This window comes from Squalius cephalus (genome assembly GCF_949319135.1).
Source record: "Squalius cephalus genome assembly, chromosome: 9".
In the NCBI taxonomy this organism is placed as follows: domain Eukaryota; kingdom Metazoa; phylum Chordata; class Actinopteri; order Cypriniformes; family Leuciscidae; genus Squalius; species Squalius cephalus.
The window spans coordinates 20,246,610-20,259,331 of record NC_137130.1 but is presented as its reverse complement, the minus strand read 5'-3'; the positions used below and the strand labels follow the sequence as shown (position 1 = coordinate 20,259,331).

General features: G+C 34.9%; 1 protein-coding gene across 1 annotated transcript; it reads right to left on the bottom strand.

The window, feature by feature from the left end:
* Window positions 1-849: 849 nt before the first annotated feature.
* rnd3b (Rho family GTPase 3b) lies at window positions 850-5,970 on the bottom strand. The gene is made up of 5 exons (XM_079880406.1): window positions 5,357-5,970; window positions 5,115-5,202; window positions 3,290-3,399; window positions 2,158-2,286; window positions 850-1,768 (listed from the first exon to the last, which is right to left on the bottom strand). The coding sequence occupies exons 1-5, from the start codon at window positions 5,462-5,464 to the stop codon at window positions 1,526-1,528; spliced, it is 678 nt and encodes a 225-aa protein (XP_079736532.1). The 5' UTR covers window positions 5,465-5,970; the 3' UTR covers window positions 850-1,525.
* Window positions 5,971-12,722: the final 6,752 nt, after the last annotated feature.

Here is a 12,722-nt window from a genome sequence, read left to right as displayed (position 1 = left end):
GCGAGGCCAGGCCCATCTTAAACTTACCGTCATGCTTAGTTTGTGGTATCTTACATTGTGAAAATCTGATAAAAACATTTAAAATCTTTAAATTTGGGCCACCCTTTAGTCTGTTTAGATATGAAAGGAGACTCCACTGATGCCCTAAACTGAAACATTCCTTCCTATTTGTCATTTTCCTGACTCCTTAATCTGCATTCTCAACTGGATACATGTGAGGGATAGATTCCAGTGTAGGCTACTTAAAAAAAAAAATTTTTTTAAATATATATATTTTACAGTATTTTTAGTACAGTATTTTTATGTTTTTTTTTCCAATTTACCAGAATTTCCAATTATGCCCAGCAGATGGACCTTTTGGGTATCTTACATTTAAATGAATAAATAGTAAATCACAGCGCGTGATTTATTTCACAATTGTGATTTAAATGAACCATTGATACATATATCAGTAAATACATTATAAACTTGCTTTTGGTCACAAAAATAAGTAAAGATTACACTAATGGAAATAATACTTATAGAATGCTTTATAGGAAATTGTGGATTAATTTACATAAATGCAGTTACAAACCTTTTTTTTTCTATTTTAATGTAACACTTGTAACATTTTAAAATGTTAAAAAGTCAAAAAACTTGTTTTTTAATTCATACAGACACTTTTTATTTATATATTTTAGTGTAAATAGTGTATCATTTGTGTATGAGGCTGTTTTGGGGAAAGATCCATAATAAGTTTTGTAATTTTGCTTCACTTCACAGAGTAATTATCATCTCTTAGAACAGCACAAAACACTTTTTTTTTTTCTTCAGCTGAATGATCAAGAGACATTCAACAACACTGGTAAATCATGATATAAAATATTATAATGGTTGCCATGCAAGTTCTTTTAAAGAAAGAATACAGGCAAACCTTGTAAATCTGAATACATAAAGGATTTTAGAAAAGTTTTTAGAAATAGTGTTTGGAATGTGTTTGCATATGCCATAAATTGTCATTGACAAACTGATTGCGGCAGGTATGCTTAATTTATTGCCTCATTAATATCTCATATAGAAAAAAAACTACTTACAATGCATATCTGTGACATTATTTGACACTTTTTGGTGATGTCAGATCTAATAGGACAGTGCTGAGGTTAGCAGCACTGACCACATTTTAATCCAGCAAGTTAGTTACGTGCATAAACTGGGGGTCATTGCACTGAAATATGACACAACAAAATCCAGAGGAAATTCTTCTTTGGACGGCTTCTACAAAGTCATAAGTGCTCATTTGGCAGTATAGGAACAGATGGTTTCCCTGCTTTTGGTTTATTATGATGGCTAAAATGTTCTGAGGTGCTTTTAAATAGGGGAGAATAGAATGCATCATCATTAATACATGTCGCTCACTCAGTTCACCGGTACATATTGTGAATACTAGTGAAGTGCAAAATATCTCCCTTCAGTTAATTCCCCAATGGACTTCTAGAAGGAATCCTGATAAGAGAATGAATGCATGCAGATGAAATGGCTTCTGAAATCACATGACTGTGCAGGTTTTTGTCTTGGTCTTGTGTAGACATGACACTGATCCCAGCTCAGGCCTAGATACGTGCGAGCTCCTCTTGGTGGCTCTGCTGGACTTCATGCGCTTCACATTCTTGTTGCTTTTACTGATGCAGGCCAGTGTGGCTATGTGAAAAATGTCCCTCACGCTGTTCTCAGACTGCTGCGCTGAGCACTCGATGTAAGGGGCAGAGATCTGCTTGGCCATGTTTGAACCCTAAAAGACACAAGAAGTCAAAAATGAAAGCTGATAGACAGTTTAATGCTAAACTGATCATCTAATTCAGGGGTCAAATTACAATATAAAGTTTAAGCAAAAGTTGAGCCAAATGTATCATTGTCAATGTTTCAAGTGGCCTCAACAATGATTATTTTAGTTGTTTTGCAAGCTGATTAAGCATCATAACAAAGTCTGTAAATACATTAATATGGAACTGTATGAATTTTATTATATAGCCCAGGTTAAAAATGCAACATGTTTCACTATCCACCACTTTTGGTTGAAGATACGTAATTGCATTATTTGTAGTACAAGCTTTTGAAATTGAATGTTAATTTTCATTTGTTCTATTTTGATTATAGCTATACATTTTTTTTTAAACTCACCTGGTCATATGATGAAGGAATGTCATTGGACAGCTGCACAAATGTGGCCAGATCTGCACGTAGGTCTGACTTGCATCCAACCAAAAGTACTTTAGTATTGGGACAGAACTCCTCAATTTCCCCTTTCCACTAAAGGATTTAAAAACCGACAAACATAAATCATATAAATATTAAATGAAATAAAATGAAATGTTGGCAACTAACTTAAATAAAATAAGTTGAAGTTGAAGTAAAACTGAAATAAATAAACACTAATAAAAGTGACACAACACAACAAAATGACTAGAATTAAAACAAAAACTGAAAAATATATGAAATATTAAAAAAAATACATTCATTATTTGAATATTTAGTGTAATATGATTTATATAACTATTATTAGAAAAACTAAGATTAGAAAACAAAACCTAAAATTCCTTTGAAAGACAAGAATATAATATTATTAATTTTAAGTAATCTTTTATCTAATACGATTCGGCTGTTTATTTTGAAAATGAGAGCACCACAAATTCCTTTCCACATTGTTTATAAACCCTCCAGCGATTTTGTTATCCCAGGATGTCTACAAATCTGTGATTGCATGATATATCTTCATGACCCAGTTATTAAAACACTTTCGTTTGAAGTATCATCCCTACTTCTAGTCAGTGGAGGACCCCGACATGGGTGAAATGGGCATTTGTCTAGAGCGTAATGTTCTCTAGTAGTTCACCTAGAATCACCCGATGACATCAGTGTTGCACAGACCACCTCGCTCAGAGAGAGTCAGTGGGAAAACCAATGAAGCCCCAAAACGGGTGGCTAATTCTTGCTCTCTTAAAACCTCTTGTCTCCCAATGACATCAGAGGTTACAAGGCATTCTGCGGCACAAAGGCTCTATGATTCTGAGGCCCAACGTAAACAACTCTTATTGGTTGTCGTTCTCCCCCTCATGTGATAGTCAAAGGATCAAAGCCCTCCCACACATTCCCTCTCTCATTCATTGGACTCTTGTCTCAGATGTCTGGACTTTTGTTCTCATCACCACAAAGACAGGGATTGTGAGAATATCCCAAAAAAACAGTTCAGGAGAGCTACAACGGTTTATAAACCATCTGCACCGATGAACAAATGTCTTGAAAATCAGCGTACCTTCCTTAGCACATTCTCCAGAGTCTCTGGTCGACCGATATCAAAACAGATGAGAACTGCATCAGCGTCCGGATAAGAGAGGGGGCGCACGTTGTCATAGTACGGAGACCCTGCAAATAGACACCAAAACACTGTACTAATAAATAAATGATTACTTATTATTACATAAATGAATAATCTGAACAATAACCTGACGGTGCAATGGAAAAACTGGTAAGTTAAACAATGAACACAGTATGTTAGCATGATATTTATGCAACTGAATTGTTTTAAGATGGTATATTGCTATTAGATTTATTCCATATGTATCGCAATGAAATGTTATTTATATCACAATCTTTCAAAGTTCAACAGTATACAAATCAGTGTTATTTTAGAATGATGTATATAGGCTATTTGTAGTTTTAGTAATGTTATGTTTTGTCACTTGTTAGTTAAATTATTAAATAGTTAGTAGTTAAAATATTTTTATTTAGCTTTAATTTATTTTTTAATAATTTTCAGCTAGTTGCCAAAGACAGCATTTCTCATTTTTGTTTTAATCTATGTTTTTCTCTCTTTACAATGCAGTGTCAGAAACCATGCACATCTGTCCTAGAAAAACATAATTTAGGAATAATCTTTTCTTTTATAGCAACCAGTTTGAAGAACAACGTCCCCACTATATTACTACTGTCATTGAACAGTAAAAAAGTATATAATTCAATTCAAATAATTAAAAGTCAAAAGCGAATAATTCTCTATCCATTCATTTATTTATTCAGTGTCGCTGTGAGTAAAGTCTTCTTAGGACATTCTGAACTGGTTGAACTGATACTGGTTGGTTTTCTATGGGGTCCCTGTGCAAGTCACTGTCCCTCTACATAGGAACACAGCACATGTATCCATGTTTCAAGCGCAGCAAATTAGGTTACAGTGCTATTCTGGGAGGTGAGTGTTGAATCTGTTCTAGAAAGTTTGTAGAGCTTGAAATGAGTTCAAACCTCAGATCATTAGCCATCATTACTGAAATATTTAAAGGTCTCATTTTGAAATGTCTGTCCATGGCGAGTCATGGGTTGCTCGCAAAAAACATGAGGAGGAAAAGATGATAACTGTCTGTTTAAAGAAAGCATTATTTGCAAACAAACTATGCTATACCACATATGTGTAGTTTATTTTGAGATAGTATTACCTAACATTAACAACATTCATCTGAGTCATTCGAGAAGTGTGGGAGACAAGAGTGAGTCTGCTGTGAGAACATCATGGGCAAAAATAAAGCTTCCACTTAAAACCAAACACAGTTTTACAGCTTTATTCCATTGAAGAACCTTTTTAAGCTCCACAACACTTTTTATTTTTCATTTCTTAAGAAAACCAGGGCTCTTAAGAGAGAATCAATCTAATATGCTGGCAGTGCAACATGAAGAGCTTATTAAACTGGACTGCATAGATAATTAATATTTTAAACGTGGTTTTTGATAAGAAAAACCTGAACCAAATCCGAAACCAAAACCTAAAAGTGTACATTAATAAAATATAAAAGTGCTCATAGCACTCACTTTTCTTCTTCAACCTCATCATCACAAATTCAAATTTTTTATTAATGAATTATATCATAAGTGATGAATCATACATCAGTCTGACAAGAATATCTGTGGTCCTCATCCAGTCTCCAGTCCACCAAAAATAGAGGGTGTCATGTCATCATATCCCACAACGCCCAAAATCTCAAAAACTGCATTACAGCTTCTATGAAGACCAATAAATTCATAGGCTATGTGCATGTGTGTGGATCGAGGCTTGGATAAAAACAACATCAAATTGCTTTTCCTTCTCTTACCTGAAGTATCCCAAAGACTGAGCTCAACTCTCAATGTGTCCACCTCAAAACTGGCTGTGTAGTTCTCAAACACTGTAGGAACATAGTTCTGCAAGAGAAAGATCCAAAGTTTAATATTTAACCAAACAAAATGACCAACTCATGGCTAAAACGTTCAATAAATGTTACACTCATGACACAAATGACATTAATGATCAAATCAAATTAACATTAATATTTATTGGCGACTTTTCTCTACAAACCTCTGGAAAGGAGTCTTTGGCAAACACATTTAACAAAGACGTCTTCCCACACTGAGTGTCCCCGACCACAACTATTTTACATTTCATATCGTGATGGTGATCCATCATGAGCTATCGTTAACTGAACCTCATCTTCATTCACCGTCGCTGAACATCAACCGGGTGACCTCGAGACTGCAGTCTGTCCATGATGTTACAGTAAGAGAGAAAGATTCCAGTTCTCTGTGCAAAGTGTTTAAGTTGTCTTCGGTGCTCCTCGGGTTGTGATAAAGATGAGATATTTGTAAAGCTGAAGGCGAGAGGTGCATCCTCTGCTCGCAGCGCTGAGGACTAAACCGCTTGAACCGTTTCGCTTTGGAGTCTGTGAAACATCCACATACTTGTGTGATGAGCGCAGCGCGAGACCGCCCCGAGCATCGGCTCGCATTCCAGCGCGCGAGGACGCGCCGCGCGCTCCACCGCTCCAAAGAGACAAATGCTGCTAAGGAAACAGGATTTTCTGCAGAGCTATGACAAAAGCCTAAAGAAACGCAGATGTGGTCAAATCCCAGGACTGTGATGTGATCAATTTAACAGTCTGGTTGTAACATGAAACTGTTTTAACTAACACTGCCGTTTGCTCACAAAGGCTGCACTTATTTGAACAAAAAGAAAGTAAAAACAGTTGGCTATTGTGAACTATTATCTATTGTAATATATTTGAAAGTCTAATGTATTCCTGTCTAAATCATTTCTGCAGCCATTTCTCCAGTCTTCGTTGTCACATGAACCTTCAGAAATCATTTTAATATGCTGATTTAGTGTTCAAGAAACATTCTTTATTATTGTCAATATTGAAAACAGTTGTGATGCTTTTAGTGGAAACTGTGATAGGCCTACATTTTATTCAGGATTCTTTGATGAAAAGAAAGTTCAAAAGAACAGCTTTTATTTGAAATAGAAATTGTAGGCTATATATAATATTATAAATGCCACTTTTGATCATGCAACCTAAGAGTATCTGTAATGCAATTTCATTAAAAAAATATATTTTCTTTACAAACAAGACTTCTTTGGATAATTTCTCTGATTAACTTTCTAAATTTAAATGAAATCATAATTTATTATGACTCAACACTAAAATTTCAGTAACTGTCTTTATTTTTACTAACCAAATTATGGGATGATGTCAGGTAAAAAAAAAAAAGAGGACCTATAGTTCATAATGATTTCGCACTCATTGGCCCATTTTGAACCCACTCATTTTGACTTCTGATTCTTGTTATATTTCCTACATAAAACGATAAAAGAGACCTGACATAACACAAATGCGAGAAGACACTTTAATACTTTTCTAGATTATTTAACAAAATGTGTCCAATTTTGCCTGAATTAACCCTAGTCAATCAAGATATCTATAGATCTAGTGCCTGAGAAAACGCTCAAATATCCTTGAAAGCGTGATTCAGGAAGCAGACTGTAAGGATACAAGATAGAAGAAATGACCATGAGGAGGAATTTAAGTCCTTTTACAACAGTTAAAAACAGCAGATATGATAAATCGCAGTCTTATGTGTTTACATGTGGATTTTATGTAATAACAAAAGCCTCAGTCCAGCTTTGCAACAATGCACTATAAGTTTAAAATGGGTTGAATGTCCTGATCTTATGTTCTTGAGTCTTACTAAAGACAGTGTCATTTGTCCCGAAGAGCACTCACTGTGAGGTCAATATACAAGATATTTTAAGAGAAAACAGCCATGAAGGGACTTTTCAACCTTATAGGGAGGGCTAGCTTTTGATGAAATGTGAAAAGAATGTCCTGTGGTTGGTTTTTCCTCTTTTCCCAACAGTTTCGCAATATTGCTGGCTCCACACGGCTATGTCTAAACACAAAAATCACATGAATCATATGTTTTGCTTTTCGCTCTGTGAGGGTGTAAAACATGATCATCAATAAGCAGTACTAATGAAACCATATGTCCTTTTAACAGAGTAATGTGCAAACACTGGTATAGACTGTTCATTTTGTAAACAAAATATTTCAGTAATAATTTAATCAAATGTTGTGTAATCTGATATACTGCAAAAAAAATTGATTAAATGTTTTCATTATTATTTATATATGCTGAAAATATTAGTGAACGCCCTCTGTGTCAGCAGCAGTTTAAGAGCACAACCCAGAGCAGGAATGTTCTCAGAATTGGAGGACAGCCAGAGCAAGAAGCTGCTCCATGACTGAATGAATATCTTCACAGTCAAACAAGAACTGTCTCCATGCATCCTGGATCATTTACACGATAGAAATGCTTTTAAGAATACTGATCACATATGGAAACACTTAAGTGATGCTGATTTTCCCTGCTAAAAAATTCAGCATTGCTGGTCACCAGCATACGGCTTGCTTTGCATGGGATGCCGGTTGCTGGTTTGCTGGTCATCACCAGCATGGGAAACAGGAGTGCTGATTGACCAGCTCAGTTTTGCTTGAGAACTTCATATGATGGTCCATAGCACTATACCAGCTCTAAACATGGAATTCATGCTGCTGGATTTTTCAGCAGGGTTTCCACTTTTCAAATGTGCTAATCACGTCTTTACTAATACTAATTCATGTCTCTCACCATCACCGCGCATGTTTGTGTCATTTCCTTTTCTGTCCCTAGAAACCCTATTGGCTTCAGTGTAGCTTTGTGCTGAGTGAGCAGAAAGACCACATGTGCATACGCAGAACTCAACAATTTGAGAGGTGGCGGTCACTCGTTGTGTGTGGAAACATATGGATCTGATAACACAATTTTCGAAAACGTTATTCACCAACCCCCGCTGGACCACCAGAATATAGAATAACAAACTGTGTGAGTCTGTGGAATGTGAAAGTTAAACATCAGACATGGGCCTCTTCTGTTACAAGGCAGCTCCTCACCTGATAAAAAAGCTCTCTGATTTTAGATTGAACCATAAGGAGGGAAAGACTCTGAGGTGGAGGCAGTTTGCCAGAATCTGCTGTTCCCACAACCGAGACATGAAACAAACTAAAATAACTACAGCATACTAAGTGCAAGGACATTCTAGAAGGAGGGGGGAGTATATTTATATTGTGTCAATTTCATGAGAGCATATGAGTGATTGAAAGTTTGTGGCAAACCCAGGGTCATCATGAAGGCTTTTCTTTTTTCTTTTAGGGTGCACCAGTGGCTGTCCCAGGTTTGTGCTACAGGCAAGATAAAACATGACCAAAGAAAAAATATATACACTTCCAGTACTAAACAACATAATAGTTTATGTAAGTGTAAAATGTGTTAGGCTGGTACATACTTTTTCGTTTTGCATGCAAGGGGACTTAAATATCTTACAACTATCAAAGACTTTAGAGAATGAATGTTAAAACATGCTGTGACACACACACACACACACACAGATATATATGAAGAGTTCAGATGCAAAAGCCTCTAAGTGCCATCTGATATTTTCTTCTAGAATGATCATTTTTATCAAGCTTGTATGTTTATGTTCAGTTATTTCACTTTAATGGCAAAGAAAATGACCTATTAATTGTCATTAAAGTGAAATTACTGAACCTAAATATACGGGCTTGATAAAAATGCTAATTTTAGAAGAAAGTTTCAGATGGCACTTAGAGGGTTTTGCATCTGAACTCTTCATATACAGTATATATAATGTATTTTAAAAATGTATTTAATCTCAATGACAAAGTATCAAATTCACCATTAGTTATAATAATAAGGCCAGGGGGTTAAACAGAAACACTGAAAATATTCTGATCTGTCTCACAAATCAAAAAACAAGTCGTATCAACTAAAATTACACCACAACAAGCAACTTTTTCATGTTCTAGTAAATGGTTTGTGCCTCTGGCTAGTACATATATGTGTTGCAATGCACAGAAAGCATGTATCTCTGTTTCGACCGGTTCATCTGGTGCTATATGGGAAACCACAGCATGTGGTGGCTTGTCGTAAGTCAGGATGTTTTGTCTTTGAAACCCCAGAGAGGAACAATTTCTCAATATTTATGCCTGTTGCCTCTGTCTTTCCTACTATCTGACTCTTTTTCCTCCATAAAAAGAGCAAATGTCTGATCGGCTGAATGTGTTTGGTAATCCTGCTGTGGCATCATTCTGGAATCTCTCAGGCATTCCAGTCCTTCAGTTACACATTCTTGGGGAACGGCAACTTGGATGATTACTTGGTGTCTACAAAACACAACTAAAATCCATCCAGTGAGTAATAAAATAACATTAAATAACTTTACATTATCATTATCAGTTATACGTTTACCTCTATTGGCTGATCTGTAATGAAATGCGCAGTTCCACTAAACACATCTTGCTGCCTCATCTTAAGGCAGCATATTTTTCATTAGAAGTTTTCCTGTGCGTACTGTAAGTATGATTAATCCACACAGTTATTTGTGAATGAGACCCATTGTCATGCTGGAATTAAAAAGCCCTCCAACTCCCCAAACTGATGCAAAAAAGTTGAACTCAAACAGTTATCTAGTACTCTAGTGTCACTGGACTGTGCATGCAGATAAGAATGGTCTTCATTGGAATTAAGGGGCCTAGCCAAAACACTAATAAGAAAAGGATGATCACAGGAAATCCTCCCACTGTGCAGAATGGTCTGTCTATTTCTCATTTGATATCTAACAGAAACTGCTTAACAATAAGGAACAATTCCTAACAAGCTTTAGGTATCATGAACTAATACATTTCTAAACAGATTTACTTCAGGTTAATGTTCATTTGCAGCATTTCATCAGTACACACATTTGACATTGAAAGAACAAGACATCTAGGACATCTTTTGTCTTTTCATCTTTTTTTTTATCATGAGAAAAATAAGGCAGCCAAGTGACTAGTGCCACTAAAAGAACATTAAGGGAAAACCTGAAGCTATTTAATTCCATTACACTTCATTTGAGTAAGTACAGTGCTGCAGTTTTTAACTGTGTCTTTGTTGAGGAGAAACCCTTTGGCTTTGGTACAGCTTTTAGATATTGAGTTGCCACATAGGACTGACAAACAGCGCCCGGTAATGCAATTCACTGCTTCAGGGTGACCTGGAATGTCCTCCGAGTTTCAGAAGAGCATGCGAGGCAGTGAAAGCCTCAGTAGGCCCTGACAAAAGCTTTCCGCCCTTTACAGAAATGGGCTCTGTTGCTGTTTTTAGTATTGGTGCATATCACACCTGACCCATAATGTAGGAAAAAATAGGCCAAAAAAAAAAAAAAGGAGAGAGAGAGAACGAAATACCCTATTGTGGGACACTATTATGTTTGTATTTGCATTATATTTTTCATATTGTAACACTAATCATAAACTCATGTAATGCAGTGCTTCAAATGTGCTGATTATTTTGGTTTTACTTATGAAGAGTGAACTTGGGTACAAATACATCTGTCTGTCAGTATCTTCTCATTATTCCGTTGTTGTTTGTTTAGGATGGACAATCTTTAATAGACCAATACATTATTAAGCCTTTGAGGATTCTTTAATGTATTTGGCTTTTATTAAAGTCAAAAGCATTTGGTGCAACTTACATTTGCTAAAAATACAGTGAAAGATGAAACAATAAATCACTTTTTTCTTATTGTCATACTTTGAAAGCATGCTGTACTGCAGAAAAGCCACATATTGCTTTCATGTATTTTAAGCTGGCTTTAGCAGAATAAAGGAAGAAATGCCAAGACAATTTTTAATAGACTATATAAATCACATTCTCTGGCTGGTCTTACATGCTTGGAAGAAATGGAAAGATCTATATAAATTTGTTTGGTTTTCAAATGGCAAGTTTTCTTCATGGCTGAAATTAATAAGGTTTGTTACCCGTTCTGGTGCAAGGCAGAAAATAACATAAATTATTATAGGCTAACATTGATGCTTTTATTTAATGTGAAGGTGATTCCATCACCAGAACAGCACCGAAGCATATTCACAGTAGAATGGCAAGCCATTTTGACTTTTATTCATTCCCTGGATATTAATTCTTGATTTCAAAAATTCAATTTTATCTATAGTTAAAATGTGAATTATTGATATCAGGAATTAGATTTCTACAAAAAAAAAAAAAAAAAAAAAAGGCAAATTTGGATGCCAGGAATTACATTTCCACTAGTGAAATTGTTCATTCTTGATATCAACAATGACATCATCACTTGCAGAAATATGAATTCTTGATATCAGAATTAAATTTCAACTAGTAAAAACTATAATTCTTGATAATTGTTATTTTCAGTAGTTATTGTCACTATATAGGCTGCCATTCAAATTCAATTGTTGATATCAAGAATTGATTTCTTACTAGCTGAAATTCCAATTTCACATTATCAGAAATACAATTCTTGCTAGTGAAAATCTTGCTAGCAATAATTACGTGGTTGCTAGTGCAAATGTCTTTTCTTAATATCAAAAACTGAATTGCTATGTTCATTTTTGACATCAATCATTTGATTGTCACCAGTGACAATGTTAATTTCTGATATCATGAATGTGATTGTTACTTGTAAGAAAGCCATTTTAGATATCTGAAATACTCTCCTAATTATTGATATCAGAAATTCATTTTCAGATATCAGAAATAACAAATGTAACCTGTTGAAACACATTTATAGATATCAAGAAGTAACATTACAACTAGTGAAAATTTACTTCATGATATCAGAAATTTATTTTCTACTAGTAGCCTAACTACGTAGGCTAATTATTCATTGATATATATATATATAAAAAAATATTTTTTATGATTTTTTGTATTTCTGATTTTCAACTATAAGAAAACTATTTTTTGATATCAACAACTGAATCTAAATCTAAATCAACAATTGAATCTAAACGATATGGTGACATTTAACTAGTACAATTATATAATTTAATTCTTGATATCAATAATTCATTTTTCTGTCAGTGATGATGTCATTGTTGATATCAAGAATTAAATATTTTACCAGTGGAAATGTAATTCCTGATAGCCTATCACAAATTACCATTGTTACTATTAGAAGTCTAATTCCTGATAGCCTATTAAGAATAAGCATTTTATAACTAGTGAAAATTGAATTGTTGATCACAAATTCATATCCAATGAATAAAAGTCAAAACGGCTTGCCATACAGTTCCTCTTACACCTCCAAGTTTATCACATTGCAATGCTTCCCCCCCTCAGTAAAACAAATTCAAAACACCTAATAAGTTATAATTAGCTATTTCATTCTTTTTTTACTCAAGGATCCTAATGAAAAACTTCCCTTTCACACAGCACGTTGATCCCGGGACATTGCAGTAAAATTGCTAGAGTGCCTTCTGTGTTAATGCAAACACGTCCCAATCCCGGGATCGATGCCGGGATGGGGACCTAGTAACATT